The sequence below is a fragment of the Filicampus tigris genome, chromosome 1 (assembly GCF_054856515.1).
Source record: "Filicampus tigris isolate MCC_2025a chromosome 1, RoL_Ftig_1.0, whole genome shotgun sequence".
Classification (NCBI taxonomy): Eukaryota; Metazoa; Chordata; class Actinopteri; order Syngnathiformes; family Syngnathidae; genus Filicampus; species Filicampus tigris.
Genome location: NC_141217.1, coordinates 35,621,058 through 35,633,088, shown reverse-complemented (window position 1 = coordinate 35,633,088; position 12,031 = coordinate 35,621,058). Strand labels below are relative to the sequence as shown.

General features: G+C 42.0%; 1 protein-coding gene across 4 annotated transcripts; it reads right to left on the bottom strand.

The window, feature by feature from the left end:
• Window positions 1-356: 356 nt before the first annotated feature.
• slc15a1b (solute carrier family 15 member 1b) lies at window positions 357-11,864 on the bottom strand. Of its 4 annotated transcripts, none has more exons than XM_086036824.1 (23): window positions 9,896-11,864; window positions 9,063-9,395; window positions 8,823-8,907; window positions 8,530-8,671; window positions 8,331-8,450; window positions 8,155-8,254; window positions 7,207-7,297; window positions 7,011-7,094; window positions 6,509-6,591; window positions 6,314-6,400; window positions 4,780-4,869; window positions 4,607-4,651; window positions 4,499-4,531; window positions 4,334-4,422; window positions 3,236-3,317; window positions 3,036-3,152; window positions 2,816-2,956; window positions 2,697-2,743; window positions 2,522-2,629; window positions 2,295-2,409; window positions 2,064-2,201; window positions 1,095-1,202; window positions 357-1,020 (listed from the first exon to the last, which is right to left on the bottom strand). In XM_086036824.1, the coding sequence occupies exons 2-23, from the start codon at window positions 9,186-9,188 to the stop codon at window positions 781-783; spliced, it is 2,271 nt and encodes a 756-aa protein (XP_085892950.1). In that variant the 5' UTR covers window positions 9,189-9,395; window positions 9,896-11,864; the 3' UTR covers window positions 357-780. The 4 variants fall into 4 exon arrangements, with proteins under 4 accessions (XP_085892950.1, XP_085892960.1, XP_085892940.1 ...); XM_086036834.1 differs by lacking the exon at window positions 9,896-11,864 and having other exon boundaries at window positions 9,063-9,097; window positions 9,252-9,841; XM_086036814.1 differs by lacking the exon at window positions 9,896-11,864 and adding an exon at window positions 9,542-9,841.
• Between the last annotated feature and the right edge of the window lie 167 nt (window positions 11,865-12,031).

Below are 12,031 nucleotides of genomic sequence, written 5' to 3'. Positions count from 1 at the left end.
CATTTAACTGTCCTCTGCATGATAAGCATCAACCACACAGTTGGGGAGCAGATATCAGACAAGGCAACACTTAAATAATTGAACAATCTAATCCGTAACAAAAACAGAGCAAGCACACTGGGAAGCAAAGGCAACATTATTGCTTTTTTTTTTTTCCTTTTGTGCATGCTTTGTGTTTTGTTTTTTTCTTTCTTTTTCCTTAGATGTTAATATTCCTTGATGTTGACGTATCCTTATTTGTTTATAATTCACATTTCAAAGAAAATATTGTGTGTGTGAGAGAGTGTTGGTCTCCCAAAGTGCTGCAACATGCTGCCATCATGCATACTCCATATAAAAATGCAACACAAATCGACTTCAGGCTTTTGAAAAAAAAAAAAAAAAATGAGAGTATATATTGGAAAAATCAAAAGTCATCCTGATGAGAAAACAAATTTGCCATAAATTAAATAAAAATACAACACAATGCAACGCCTACAACCCCCTACGTAGCACATTACAAACGAAAACAAAAACAAAAATAAAACAATTATAAGTTGCTGCAACACAGTGCAAAATAAGCCATTTGATCACGAGTTTACAGTAACAGGACAAACTACAATGCACTCAGTACACTACACTCGCGTGGAAACCTACCTCCTGCAAATCGCAAATCAAGTTACCAAACACAGATCAAAGTCACTTTTGACATCCAACATATGACAAGAAACACAGAACCAGCAGCGTTTAAATACAAAGGTAAATAGTGTGGGTCTGATTCTCGACGTTTGTTTGTTTATTTTACAATTTGGTCTGTGTGAATTCCTCCTCCTCATCCGAGCTGGAATCAGAACACTTTTCTTCGTCGCGCCGCTCAACTGAGTCCTTTCCGTCCGTGTTCTTCCGCTTATCCTTGGGCTCCAGCTCTCTGAACTGAGTTTCGATCTTGGTTGGGTCACTGTACGTGTAGAAGTAGGCCATGATGGCAAAGCTGATGCACACCGCCACCAGCAAGGAGGCAAAGAGAATGTACTCGGCCCACTGGTGCACACAAATAGTACGGTTATCATCATCATCATGATTATTTATATATTTCGACATTCGAAAGCACTCACCTGATCTTTAAGTGTTGCTGCCTCAGCAACAATAAGCACAATTATATTACCAACAGCAACCGTTAACAGCCAACCGGCCTGCAGCACTGACTTCATGTTGCTGGGCGCCTGGGAGGAAGTTACAGTTTGGACATAGCTTATTTGAACAATAAGACAGACCGTAAATTATCTGTATGAAATATTATAATATTAATATATGAATATTATAAATATTTCACCGGAAACAGAGGTTTTATTCCTATGAAGCAATATTTTAAGCTTCCATAACATTATCCAATGTCTGAACGTTAAAACAGCACTTAAATATCGGAAAATCAACAACTACGCTTAATTTAAATTTATTGAACATTAAAGTTACATCAAATGTTGACCTAAATACATGTTTGAAACAAATAGTTCCAAAAGATTGATTGCAAATGCTGAACTAGTAAAGTCAAATACAACTGAACGGTACAGAGGTGGGCATGCAGACTGACGGACGCCCGTCTTGCTGACGAGGGGAACCCTTTTTAAAAATGATGGACTAAGCAGTGATGGAAAAGGATTTTCATCCGTCAGTGCGATCATCACTAACCGCGTCCGTCAGTGACTTCGGACAGACTAACTGACGGACTTAACTGACGGACTGACGATTACAATTCAGATTGTCACCAAAAAAAAAAATGACAGACTGACGAATGACGGATCAGCAAATTTAGATTCCAACCCATTATCATGCAGAAGGATGGAATGTGCACAGGAAAGTGAGCTGCATTTAGTCCTAAATTGCACCCTTTTCCTACTTGTCAAAATCACATTCAAGGTTGAGCGCACATTTTTAACTTTCCATTTTAATATCAATTGTATGACCATCAAGACTGCAATCCCTTACAAGACCAATTATGATAAATGCAAAAGAAATTGGAGGGTGACAAGTGTCAAAACCGTTTGCGTCAATGCAATGTCTGAGCTGTTTTCGTATGGATGTACCTGCGAGTAGGAGAATTCCAGGCCTGTAACAGAAAAGACCACTTCTCCTGCTGTGATGAGGAAGTACTGAGGAATCTGCCAGGCCATGTGGATCGAGTTTGGTCTGATGTCAGTCACTTGACGGATATCCTTTTCACACTGGAGGACAAACGACAAATCACCGTGATGCACAGCCTTAGCGGAGAAGGTAGCTCTCCCAAGCGTACGCGTGTCCAATAAATGCGTTGTTACATTTGTTCCGAACGAGAAAGTGGGCGGGATGATCAAGGTGTAAGAGCTGCCGAAGCCGAGTTGCCGGTTGTAGACACACCCGTGTCCTGTGTTGTTCTTGATCACGAACTGTGCGCTGATTGCGTAAAGACAAAAGGCACCGGTCAGGGCATGTTGATGTTCATGTTGATTTTCACATGCGAACTGAGAAAAAAAAATAAAAATAGGAAATAAAGCTCCTCACGTACTTCCCGTGCGGTACTGCCAAATATTTGGACATGTTTGAAGCACTAACGCCCTTGAAGTCCAGATTACCGACTGTTATATTCAAAGTGGAGTCGAGGCCATTGAAAAATCTGGAGACGGAGGACAAATGAGTGGCAATATGATTCGATGTGACAAAATTAAACATCATTAACTTGCCTTATAGAATTAGCACCCTGTTCTGGCTTGGCTGTGATGTCATCAAACTGGAAGGAATTTACACTTTAGATTCAAGTTATCGACACGCTTCCCAGACCTAATTTGCTTTCCTTCCTTACCACTTCTGGTCTGGGCAGAGCCTCGTCCTGAAGGATCACCACCGTATTCCGAGACCCGTCACTTAAACTCATCGGATAAATGGCGCCGGGACCCAGTTCCAGAGAAAATGAGTCATCAAAGGTCAGGTAGTCACTGCTGGCCTGACGAAGGGGAAATGAATCAGTAGGTCAGCCGGGTGACTTGCATTGAGTGGATCATGTCATCGGTGTGCTTAATTACCGTGAAAGCATCCAACTTCAATGATTGTGACCCAGCCTTGATGTCTAACGGCTTGTTCAGCATGTTGAGGAACTTCACTTGGTTCTCGGTGCTTAATGGAAAGGTGGGCATGGTTTGCTGAAGGTAAGAGTGAACAAAAGGTCTGGAAAAACGTCACGGGCTTTTTTGTGTGTGAATGTTGCCGCGGGTGTCACGCTCACATCAATCTGGATCTGAACCAAGCCTGCGGCGATAAACGCCAAAGCGGCGAGGAACATCCCCACCGTCATCCTTTTCAACGGACTGCAATACAGTATGCACAAATGAAATACACTGACAACAATCTATCCACTTTTAAGGTTCATGGCCAAGAACCAGCTAAAGCAGCGATTCTTAAAGCGTGCGCTAAGTCGTGATACGAGGGCTCCCACTAATGGGACCAAACTACCAAAGTACAGTTCAGTTATTTAAAGACTAAGTCAGCCCAAATATATTTTTTTAAGAATATGCTCTATGCAGGCCAACTAGTTGAGACAAGGCATTCTGATTAATATTGTTTTTTTCTGGAATATGAGTTAAGCAGCAAAATCCACCTGTTTTTAGCCATCTCTGGGGGTTAGGGTTAGGGTTAGGGTTAGGGTTAGGCTTGAGCCCTGAGCAACTTCAATGTCATTTTCAATCGACAGAAGTGACAAAATGGCCGCCCCCTGAGATGGTTAAAAACGAGTGGATTAACTCTTATTCCACAAACATAATAAAAATCAGAATGCCTTGTTTCAACTAGTGGGCCTGCATAGGACATATCAATCCATTCATTATCCAAACCGTTTATCCTCACAAGGTTCGCGGGGCGTGCTGGAGCCTACATAGCTCTCAGTCTTACAATAATACCAAATATTCTATTTCGGAATAAAGTTTTGGATGAACACTTGGGCCTACTATGCCCCGCCCGGTATTTTAATGCTGTTAATATTTCATGTTGGTTTAAAAATTTTTAGAACCTCTGAGCGAGAGCTTAATCAAGCTGACTTTGGCCCCCCCGCAAATATATGGGGGGGGGGGGGGTGGCACGGTTTATGAGAGTACCGACACACGACGTTTTGAGGTTACAAATGTTGCACGACGAATGTTGCCGCGTTCGTATAAATATTTACTGTAAAAATGACTTTACTACAGCGGTAGTGAAGGTTAGTGAAATTGGGCTTACATCGTCGCCATAGGAACGTAACTCGGTATTTTAAGGACCCTCGGTATACTCCCATCAAGGTGAAAGGAGGAAGTGGAAGGCTAAAGACATTGGGCATGACTGCAACACTCACGTGAAGTTTAACTTGCACTTGGAGATGAGTGGGTACAGCACGCTGTCCACGATCGGCACCAGAATTAGGATCAAAATGGGGTTGACCGTCTGGCGGGCGACAATGTCACTTACTCACTTTACTCTAAAAAGATCCTGTCGATGATTCGTCACAAAAACAACGCACCTGCATCTGGTCAGGCTGGATAACAAGGATTCCCTATTGAAAACAGAATTGATCGTAAGCATTGTTTTTGGAACTTTAAAACAGGTATTCTTATCACTCATGACTTACAAAATCGCCATCCATGGTAGTCGCCTGGAGGGTCCATCTCGATCCCTGTGGAGGAAACACAACTTCTCTTTAAGCAGAACTGCCTTGGCAATGTTTACTCCTGTAACCCATGAATAAGATAGTGAGGCGGGACCGGGGGGGGGGGGGGGGGGGGGTCATTGGCTACTAGTCACCTGCTGGTCAAAGAGAGCCCAGAACATTGGTAGGGGGATGTAGAGGAACAGCACCTTAACCACCATTTTCACCTGGGCAATCAAAAGTTTCTACAACAACAAGCAGGGGGAAGGAATGTTATTCTTGCATGTAATGATAAATCAAAAATAAATAAATAAAACAACAACATCTTCATGATAAACAGTTTACAGTGAGCGATATCATCGCCGCAGAAGCCAAAGGACAAATTGAACAACCTGTTTGAGTCAGGTGAGTTATTCTTTTTCCATCCAGTCAGATGGTGAATGGACTCTGGCTTAATGCGGTGTACAGTGGTGCTCTGAGATATGATTTGGATTCATTTCGTCAAATCATCTTTCGCCACAGGCATGAATGGATACTGTATTTACTCGTTGTTTCAGCCTCTCAAACAAATACCAACAAAAACTGGGAAATACAGTGTTTTTTAATTAAAAAATCTATAATTCATACATTCATAAAAACATACATTAATGACATAATTTAAAATAAAATAAATAATACATACACTAATTCATTAAATAGCTAAAATGTCAAGAATGTAACCCTTTTTTTTTCCATATTTTCTGCTTCAATTCAATGGACATTGTGCATCCCGTTCGGGTGTGCGCACTAGCAGGCCACCTGTGGCCAATTTTGAGCGTTCAATTGATTAACCTATAGACATATACATAGAGATGGTCACAGTTTTAAGTAAGCTGCAATGAAATGAATAGTTCTTTGTAGAGGATAAAGAATATATACCTATGAGTATTGTTACATTATCTATTTACATATCGTCGCTGTCATGTGAAAAACACTTATCTCCATTTTCATTTTCTTATTTTTACATGAATGATGTTTCCGCGTTACAGACATCACATTAATGTAAAAATTAAAAACGTTTCCAAAATTGGAGATTCAGCGACGATATTCCACTGTTTGTAATCCACTAATGTTCATCTTGTCTTCTTATTTGTTAAGTGATTTTCAAGTGTCTTTTGTTATGACAATGATCTACCTGAAGATCAACACTCTAAAAACAGTTGGCAACACAATTTTGTGTCAAAAAGATTCCCGTCCACTAATTGGGTCAATTTGACACACCTTTTTGGTTGTTTTGTAGAAAACAGACCAATTTTGGGGGTTGTTTAGTACAAAACTACCCAGTTTTACATCATTCATAATACATACCGATAATACATAATTGCTGAGTTGGTTTTAATTCTTTACATCTTTAAGTTGCCAAGACAATACAAGGGACAATTAGCTATTATTATTCTTATTATAAACTCTTATTTCTTTGTTGAAAATGCAGGAAATTCAATTTTCACTTCAACAAAATTGTAAATATGTTGTTGAATTGTCCAACTTAAACGTTTATCAAAGTTTGTTGTCTTGAGTTCAATTTGAGTTCACTCAACATTTTTTTTAAGAGTTGTTTTTTTTTATAAATTGGTATTTTGGGTTGGCTTTCAGACAGAATTTCTAGGAATGTGACTTCAGGTATTTTGTGTGTGAATATTCAGATCTTACGTCATATTTTTCTTCAGCCCAGTCCATCCAGTGCTCTCTTTTCGGGTATGCTGGATGACGATGCCTGAAGCGGTTACTGACAGCAAACTGCAGCAGAGGAAAAACAATTCCGTGTACATTTAATAAGAGAGAAAGATTTTTTTTTTTCGAATGAACCACATATTCCAAAGTGATGTTTTTGCTAGACGCACATACCCCGATGCATTTGCAGACTTTCACCATGATGTTTCCCTGAGGAGCAGTCTTATTGTACATTCCACTCCCCATAATGAACACGACTGCATATAGAAACACACGCACGCACACAATAATCATAATAAACAAAAGAATTGGCACCGAGTCACGATTGAAAAAGTTTCATTCCGGCTTCTCTCATATTGTGTCGGAAATTGTTCCACGGGGTCAACAAGGTCAAATTAAATATTTACAGTTTTGAGGAGAAAATAAGTCGAAAATGTGATCGGCACCTAATAATAAATACCCCTCTCAGTTTTGACCCCAGCTGCCTCAGGCTTCTGACACTGGATTTCAAACTATATTGGGTTCTTGCTCTGACATAAAAAAAAAAAAATACAAAATTGAAAAAAAAAAAAAAACAGCAGCCAACTTTGCCTTCTTGTTTTAGTTTGTATTCAGAATTACAATGTTCTTGCTTAACAGTCTCGGAAGGGATAACTTGAAAACTGTCGGTTCTTACTCAGAGCGACCGCCATGAGGGCTGCAGGGACGCCAAAAGCCAGTGGGTAACATTTCTGCTGGCTGTGGATCCCGCACTCCTGAGCTACAATGCAACACACACACACACACACACACACACAAAACAAATGATTCCAGCTGTCCATTCAAAACCTTCTTTTGAACATTCCTTTTTTTATATGTATGTCAAGCCATACCTCTGAGGATAGGGGTGATGACAGTGGACAGCAGACTTCCTGCATTGATGGACAGGTAGAAAATGGAAAAAAAGGTGCTTCTTTGCTTCTCCTGTTGGAGGCGAGATGTCAAAAAGATCAACAAGTGCTCTTATGCAACATGCAGTAATCTTTGTACTTGGCCTTGGACAATGTTCTCAAGCCAGTGAAACAGATGGTCCTATTGGTAATAAACAGCTCAGCAAAAAAAAAAAAAAAATTGCGAAGAAGCATCAGATAAGTGCGTTAACGAGATAAATAGTCATACCCTGCCTTGTTCACAACATGTGGCGTATGCGGCAGGAAATTTGTCATACGAGTTTTGGATGTTGCCGAACTGTATAAGCAATGCTTTTTTTTTTTTTTCAAAGGACAAAGTAAATAGTTTAAGTTAGACTTCCAATTGAAATTCTGCAATCCAAATCAGTCAGAGATTTTTGGAGTAACGACAGTACAAAAGCAAAAATGCCCACAAGCACAGTCTAATTGTTTGGACCCTGTCGTTTTTTTAAAAAGTATTTTTCTCGCAGAAGCCGGAAGGTTCTGTGCAAACACTGACTACTATTTCAAACTTTTCACAATTTCCTCGACGTCGTCGAAAAATTTCAACCTTGGTTTTATCACACCCATAACACATTTTCCCAAACCAAGACCGAATTCATATAACAGCAGGGATAGCGTCCTGAAAATTAATTGACCTCTACTGTTTTTTGTATTGTATGTATGAAATACATATATTTACTAGATATCAAAAGAAAATATAATTGCCTAACATAGCTTGATGTACATTGATGGATTGGTTTCAACGTTTTATGTGGGGCCCTTGCATCCTTTGATTTTCTGTATAGGCCCTTAGAAGAAAACCAATCTTGGCCCCAAGCCCTTGCGTTGAATTCATGGTTCAGGTGGTTTCCCACTAAACTACCCTACCTGATGATCTTCAAACTGGTCTCCACCAAAGGCTGCAACACAAGGTTTAATGCCTCCTGTTCCCAGAGCTATAAGAAGCAAACCCACCATGGACAGAGCTCTGAAGGGAGAAAATACCACCAGTAAAGTTTCATGCGTCTCACAACTTTTGCGCACGGCGGTGCCTGAGCGCTTACATGTGGAAAGTCATGTTGTCCGGGGTTCCGTCGTGGTCGGTGTCTGTGATGTCATGGATGGCGCTGACGGCTAGGACCACCTGCCCCAACGCGTACACGATGGACAGGTAAACGATAGTCCTTGCACGGGGGAACGGGTGAAGAAGTTAGGGACCTTTCTTTTCTGATTGCGATCAGACAAAAGTGCTGTGAGACCCACTTGAACTTGCCCAGCCATGAGTCGGCCACAATGGCACCCAGGATTGGGGTCAGGTAGCAGAGGGCAACAAAGGTATGGTAGATTGTGGTGGCAAAGTCATCATCCCATCTCAGGAAGTACTTAAAGTAAAGCACCAGCACAGCTGCATGCAGGGGAGGGAGAGAGACAGTTCAAAAGGATTTTATAGCACAGACGAGTCACATCTGCATTTGACACCGTCCAATGTCTTCCGATCATTCCTTTAATTATGTTCGTCAAATTGGTATTCACTGCGTGCCAACAAAGATACTCACTTCGCATGCCATAGTACGAGAAGCGCTCACAAAACTCATTGACCACGATAAAAAGGATGCTAACTGGGTAGCCACATATCAAAGCCTGTAAGAGATGACATTTATATTGCTATTAGTGCTTTGGTGATGCCAGGCAGACTAATATTAGAAAAGAAAAAAAAAAAAAACACGTCCTTTTATTTATCCTGTCAAGATTGTATATTTCCTACATTTGAAAAAAAAAAATTATACACTACTTACACTTTTTGACTTGGACGTCCCCATTTCACCTTTCCCTGTAAAAAAAAATGAAGTAATAAAACCGATTTCAGGTAAAATACCAGTGCAGCTTAATTTTACTGGTTTAAATGTGACGTAGATACACATCACCTACGATTAGAAATGTTTTTGTTCATTTTTCATGTACGGACCATTTAAAATCAGACTCACCTGCCATTGCTGAATGTGTACGGTGAGATCTTTTCCCCCTCGCTGCTCAAATCCCTCAATACATCAAGTCTCTTAAAAGTTGAAGCGAGCAAGGTGAGCTTTTATAACCTCCCATCTGCCGATAGCTTGGGTGCAAGTCACAAACTGAAAATGCACGTGGATGAACCGTGTATGCTTGTTATCAAGGCTAAATGTGCAGATAAGGTAGGTTATATACTGGCCGATCATTCACAGTGTAATTGTGCAAGCGCGTAATGTCTGCATGTGTGTAATGTATGTGTGCACTTTACCTCACGCAGTCATTCAAAATGATAAGAAAGGTATTCTCGCACAGTTTCAGCAACATCAGTTCGATTGTGATGTACAAGTTGTGAGGAAGCCAATGGGATGCCCGTGCACCGGTGAATCCAGAAAAAGAATTATTCATTTGCCAAGTTACTAATACATGATCAACCTGTAGAAAGTGCAGCAGCTCGGCTCTCAGCCCTTCCCAAAAGAACAAGCTTCTCACACTATCTTTAAGGGAGAACCCAGACACCCTGTGACGAAAACTCATTTGTATCTGTGATCTTGTTTTTTTTTTTTTTTTTTTTTTTTTTTTTTTTTTGGTCACGACCCACAGTTCAGTAAATCGAAAACTTCACCTTTTGACTCAACTCCTTCTTTACCGTAACAGACCGTTATTGCAGGCACTGCAGTCTTGACTCGCTTATGAACAAGACCCCAGGATACTTGAACTCCTCCACCTGGGGCAAGAGCTCCAGCCCGACCTGGGGTCTCACTTACCAATGCTGCGTATGCACAAAACAGGGCGTGAAAGATGCATACGCAACTTCCTGCGCAAAGTATGTGACTTATCAAAAAAAAAAAAAAAAACTTGACGGGAGAAATTGCGCAAGCGTACAGCGTCCGGATTTATCAAAGCTGCATGCGCACAAAACAGGCGTGAAAGGTGCGTACGCAATGTGGTGCGTTAAGTATGTGACTCCCTCCCCCCAAAATTGAGGGGAAACAGTGCGCACATGTACGGACGCTTTAACCTGTCCGTACGCACATTTTTTTTTTGGGGGGGGGGGGGACAAGAAAATTCAGCGATGCTGTCGGTGAGGTGGTGAATTGAAGATCATGCCTCTGACACACGTCGAGTTTCACAAACATTCATTGTGCGGATTATATTTATAGATTTTGCACTTTATGTGCAACTTTGTCTTTATGTTTTGTCTGTCCTTTTATAAAGATGCTGCTCATGCTTTTTAAAGTGCCCTTCTGGGATAAATGAAGTGTTTTGATTGCAAAATCACATATTTGTTTGGTATGGGGAACTGTGTGTGTGTGTGTGTGTGTGTGTGGAGGGGCTGAGAAGCTTCCTTCGAGCGACTCTCCTGTCTCATACTTTTAGGGGAATAAACAGAGGACACAAAACCACTCTATTTTTTTTATCAACGCTTTTGCACTTATTGTATATTGTCAATTAAAGACTGAACCGTGCTTCAATTTCTTGATCGTAGGCATCGATGACTCAAGTTGGACAACACGTCACACACTCACAAAGTCAAATAGCCTGTATCAGGGGGTTCGGTACCCAATTCTCCCCAAGAACCGCCCACAGGACTCCTCGAGGTGAACACTTGATCACCTTCGTCAAGTCCACAAAGGACATGTAGGCTGGTTGGACGAACTCCCATGCTGAGGGTATAGCGCCGGTCGACTGTTGCGCAGCCGAGATGAAAACCACACTGCTCCTCCTGAATGTGACATTTGACTTCCTGTTGGAAGCTCTTTCCCAGCACCCCTGAAGATACCTTACCAGGGAGGCTGAAGGGTATGAGCCCCCAGAAAATGGAACACACCCTTCTTAAAAAGGTGAACCACCACCCTGATTTGCTAACCCAGAAGCAATGTCCCCAATGTGTCCGCATGATGTTGCAGAAGGGTGTCAGCCAACACAGTCCCACAACAATTGGAGCCTTAAGGAACTTCCGTCGAATCTCATCCAAGTCAGGGCCCTGCCACAGTGAAGCGTTTTGGCTTCCTCAGCGACTTCAACCCCAGAGTCGGGAGAGCCCACCGCAGAGTCCCCTTGACTTTGCTTCCTTATAGGAAAGTCGTGTCGGTTGAATTGAATTGGAACTCGAAGCTACCGCTTCCACTGCTCCTCCGGACTACAACTCTGACAACCACAACCGAATCCGCCAAGGGAAAGCGCCGGAATTCTCCATCCCATCTGCATCCGGACCCTTGTTGCTGGTTTTCGCTCGTGGTAGGAGAGCTGCCCACTCTTCTCTCATACACCACATTCATTTGAGTAATAGATTGTCCCTTTTGGACTAAGAGAATTCTTCTGCCTTAGCAGAGAAATCCTGAATCCCTCCTGCTCCATCGGCTTCACGCTCATGGCGCACCTCTATTCTAATATTCACGCGGGCGCCGTGTCCCCCCCGCTTCGCCCCTTGTCACCGGCCACATGGCATCCTGCTGCGGGCCTTGTGGTGTTGGGAGCCATTTTGGTTATCTCAGGCAAGGACTCCCCTGTGCTCATAATCGGGACATCCACGGTTCGCCATATGAAGATAAGGAGACGTAGCACTTCCTGTCATCCATGTGTACTTGTTATGGATATTAATGATGTCATCCCCCAGCTGCTGTCTGAACGTCCGTCCATCTCCGCCGTGGTTGTCCACGTTGGAATGTGCACCCACTAACTGCAGCAGTCGAAGAGACTTAAATATTACCACATCTCGCTATCCTAGAATCAAAACAAGAAGGTCAGCGTTTCGGGT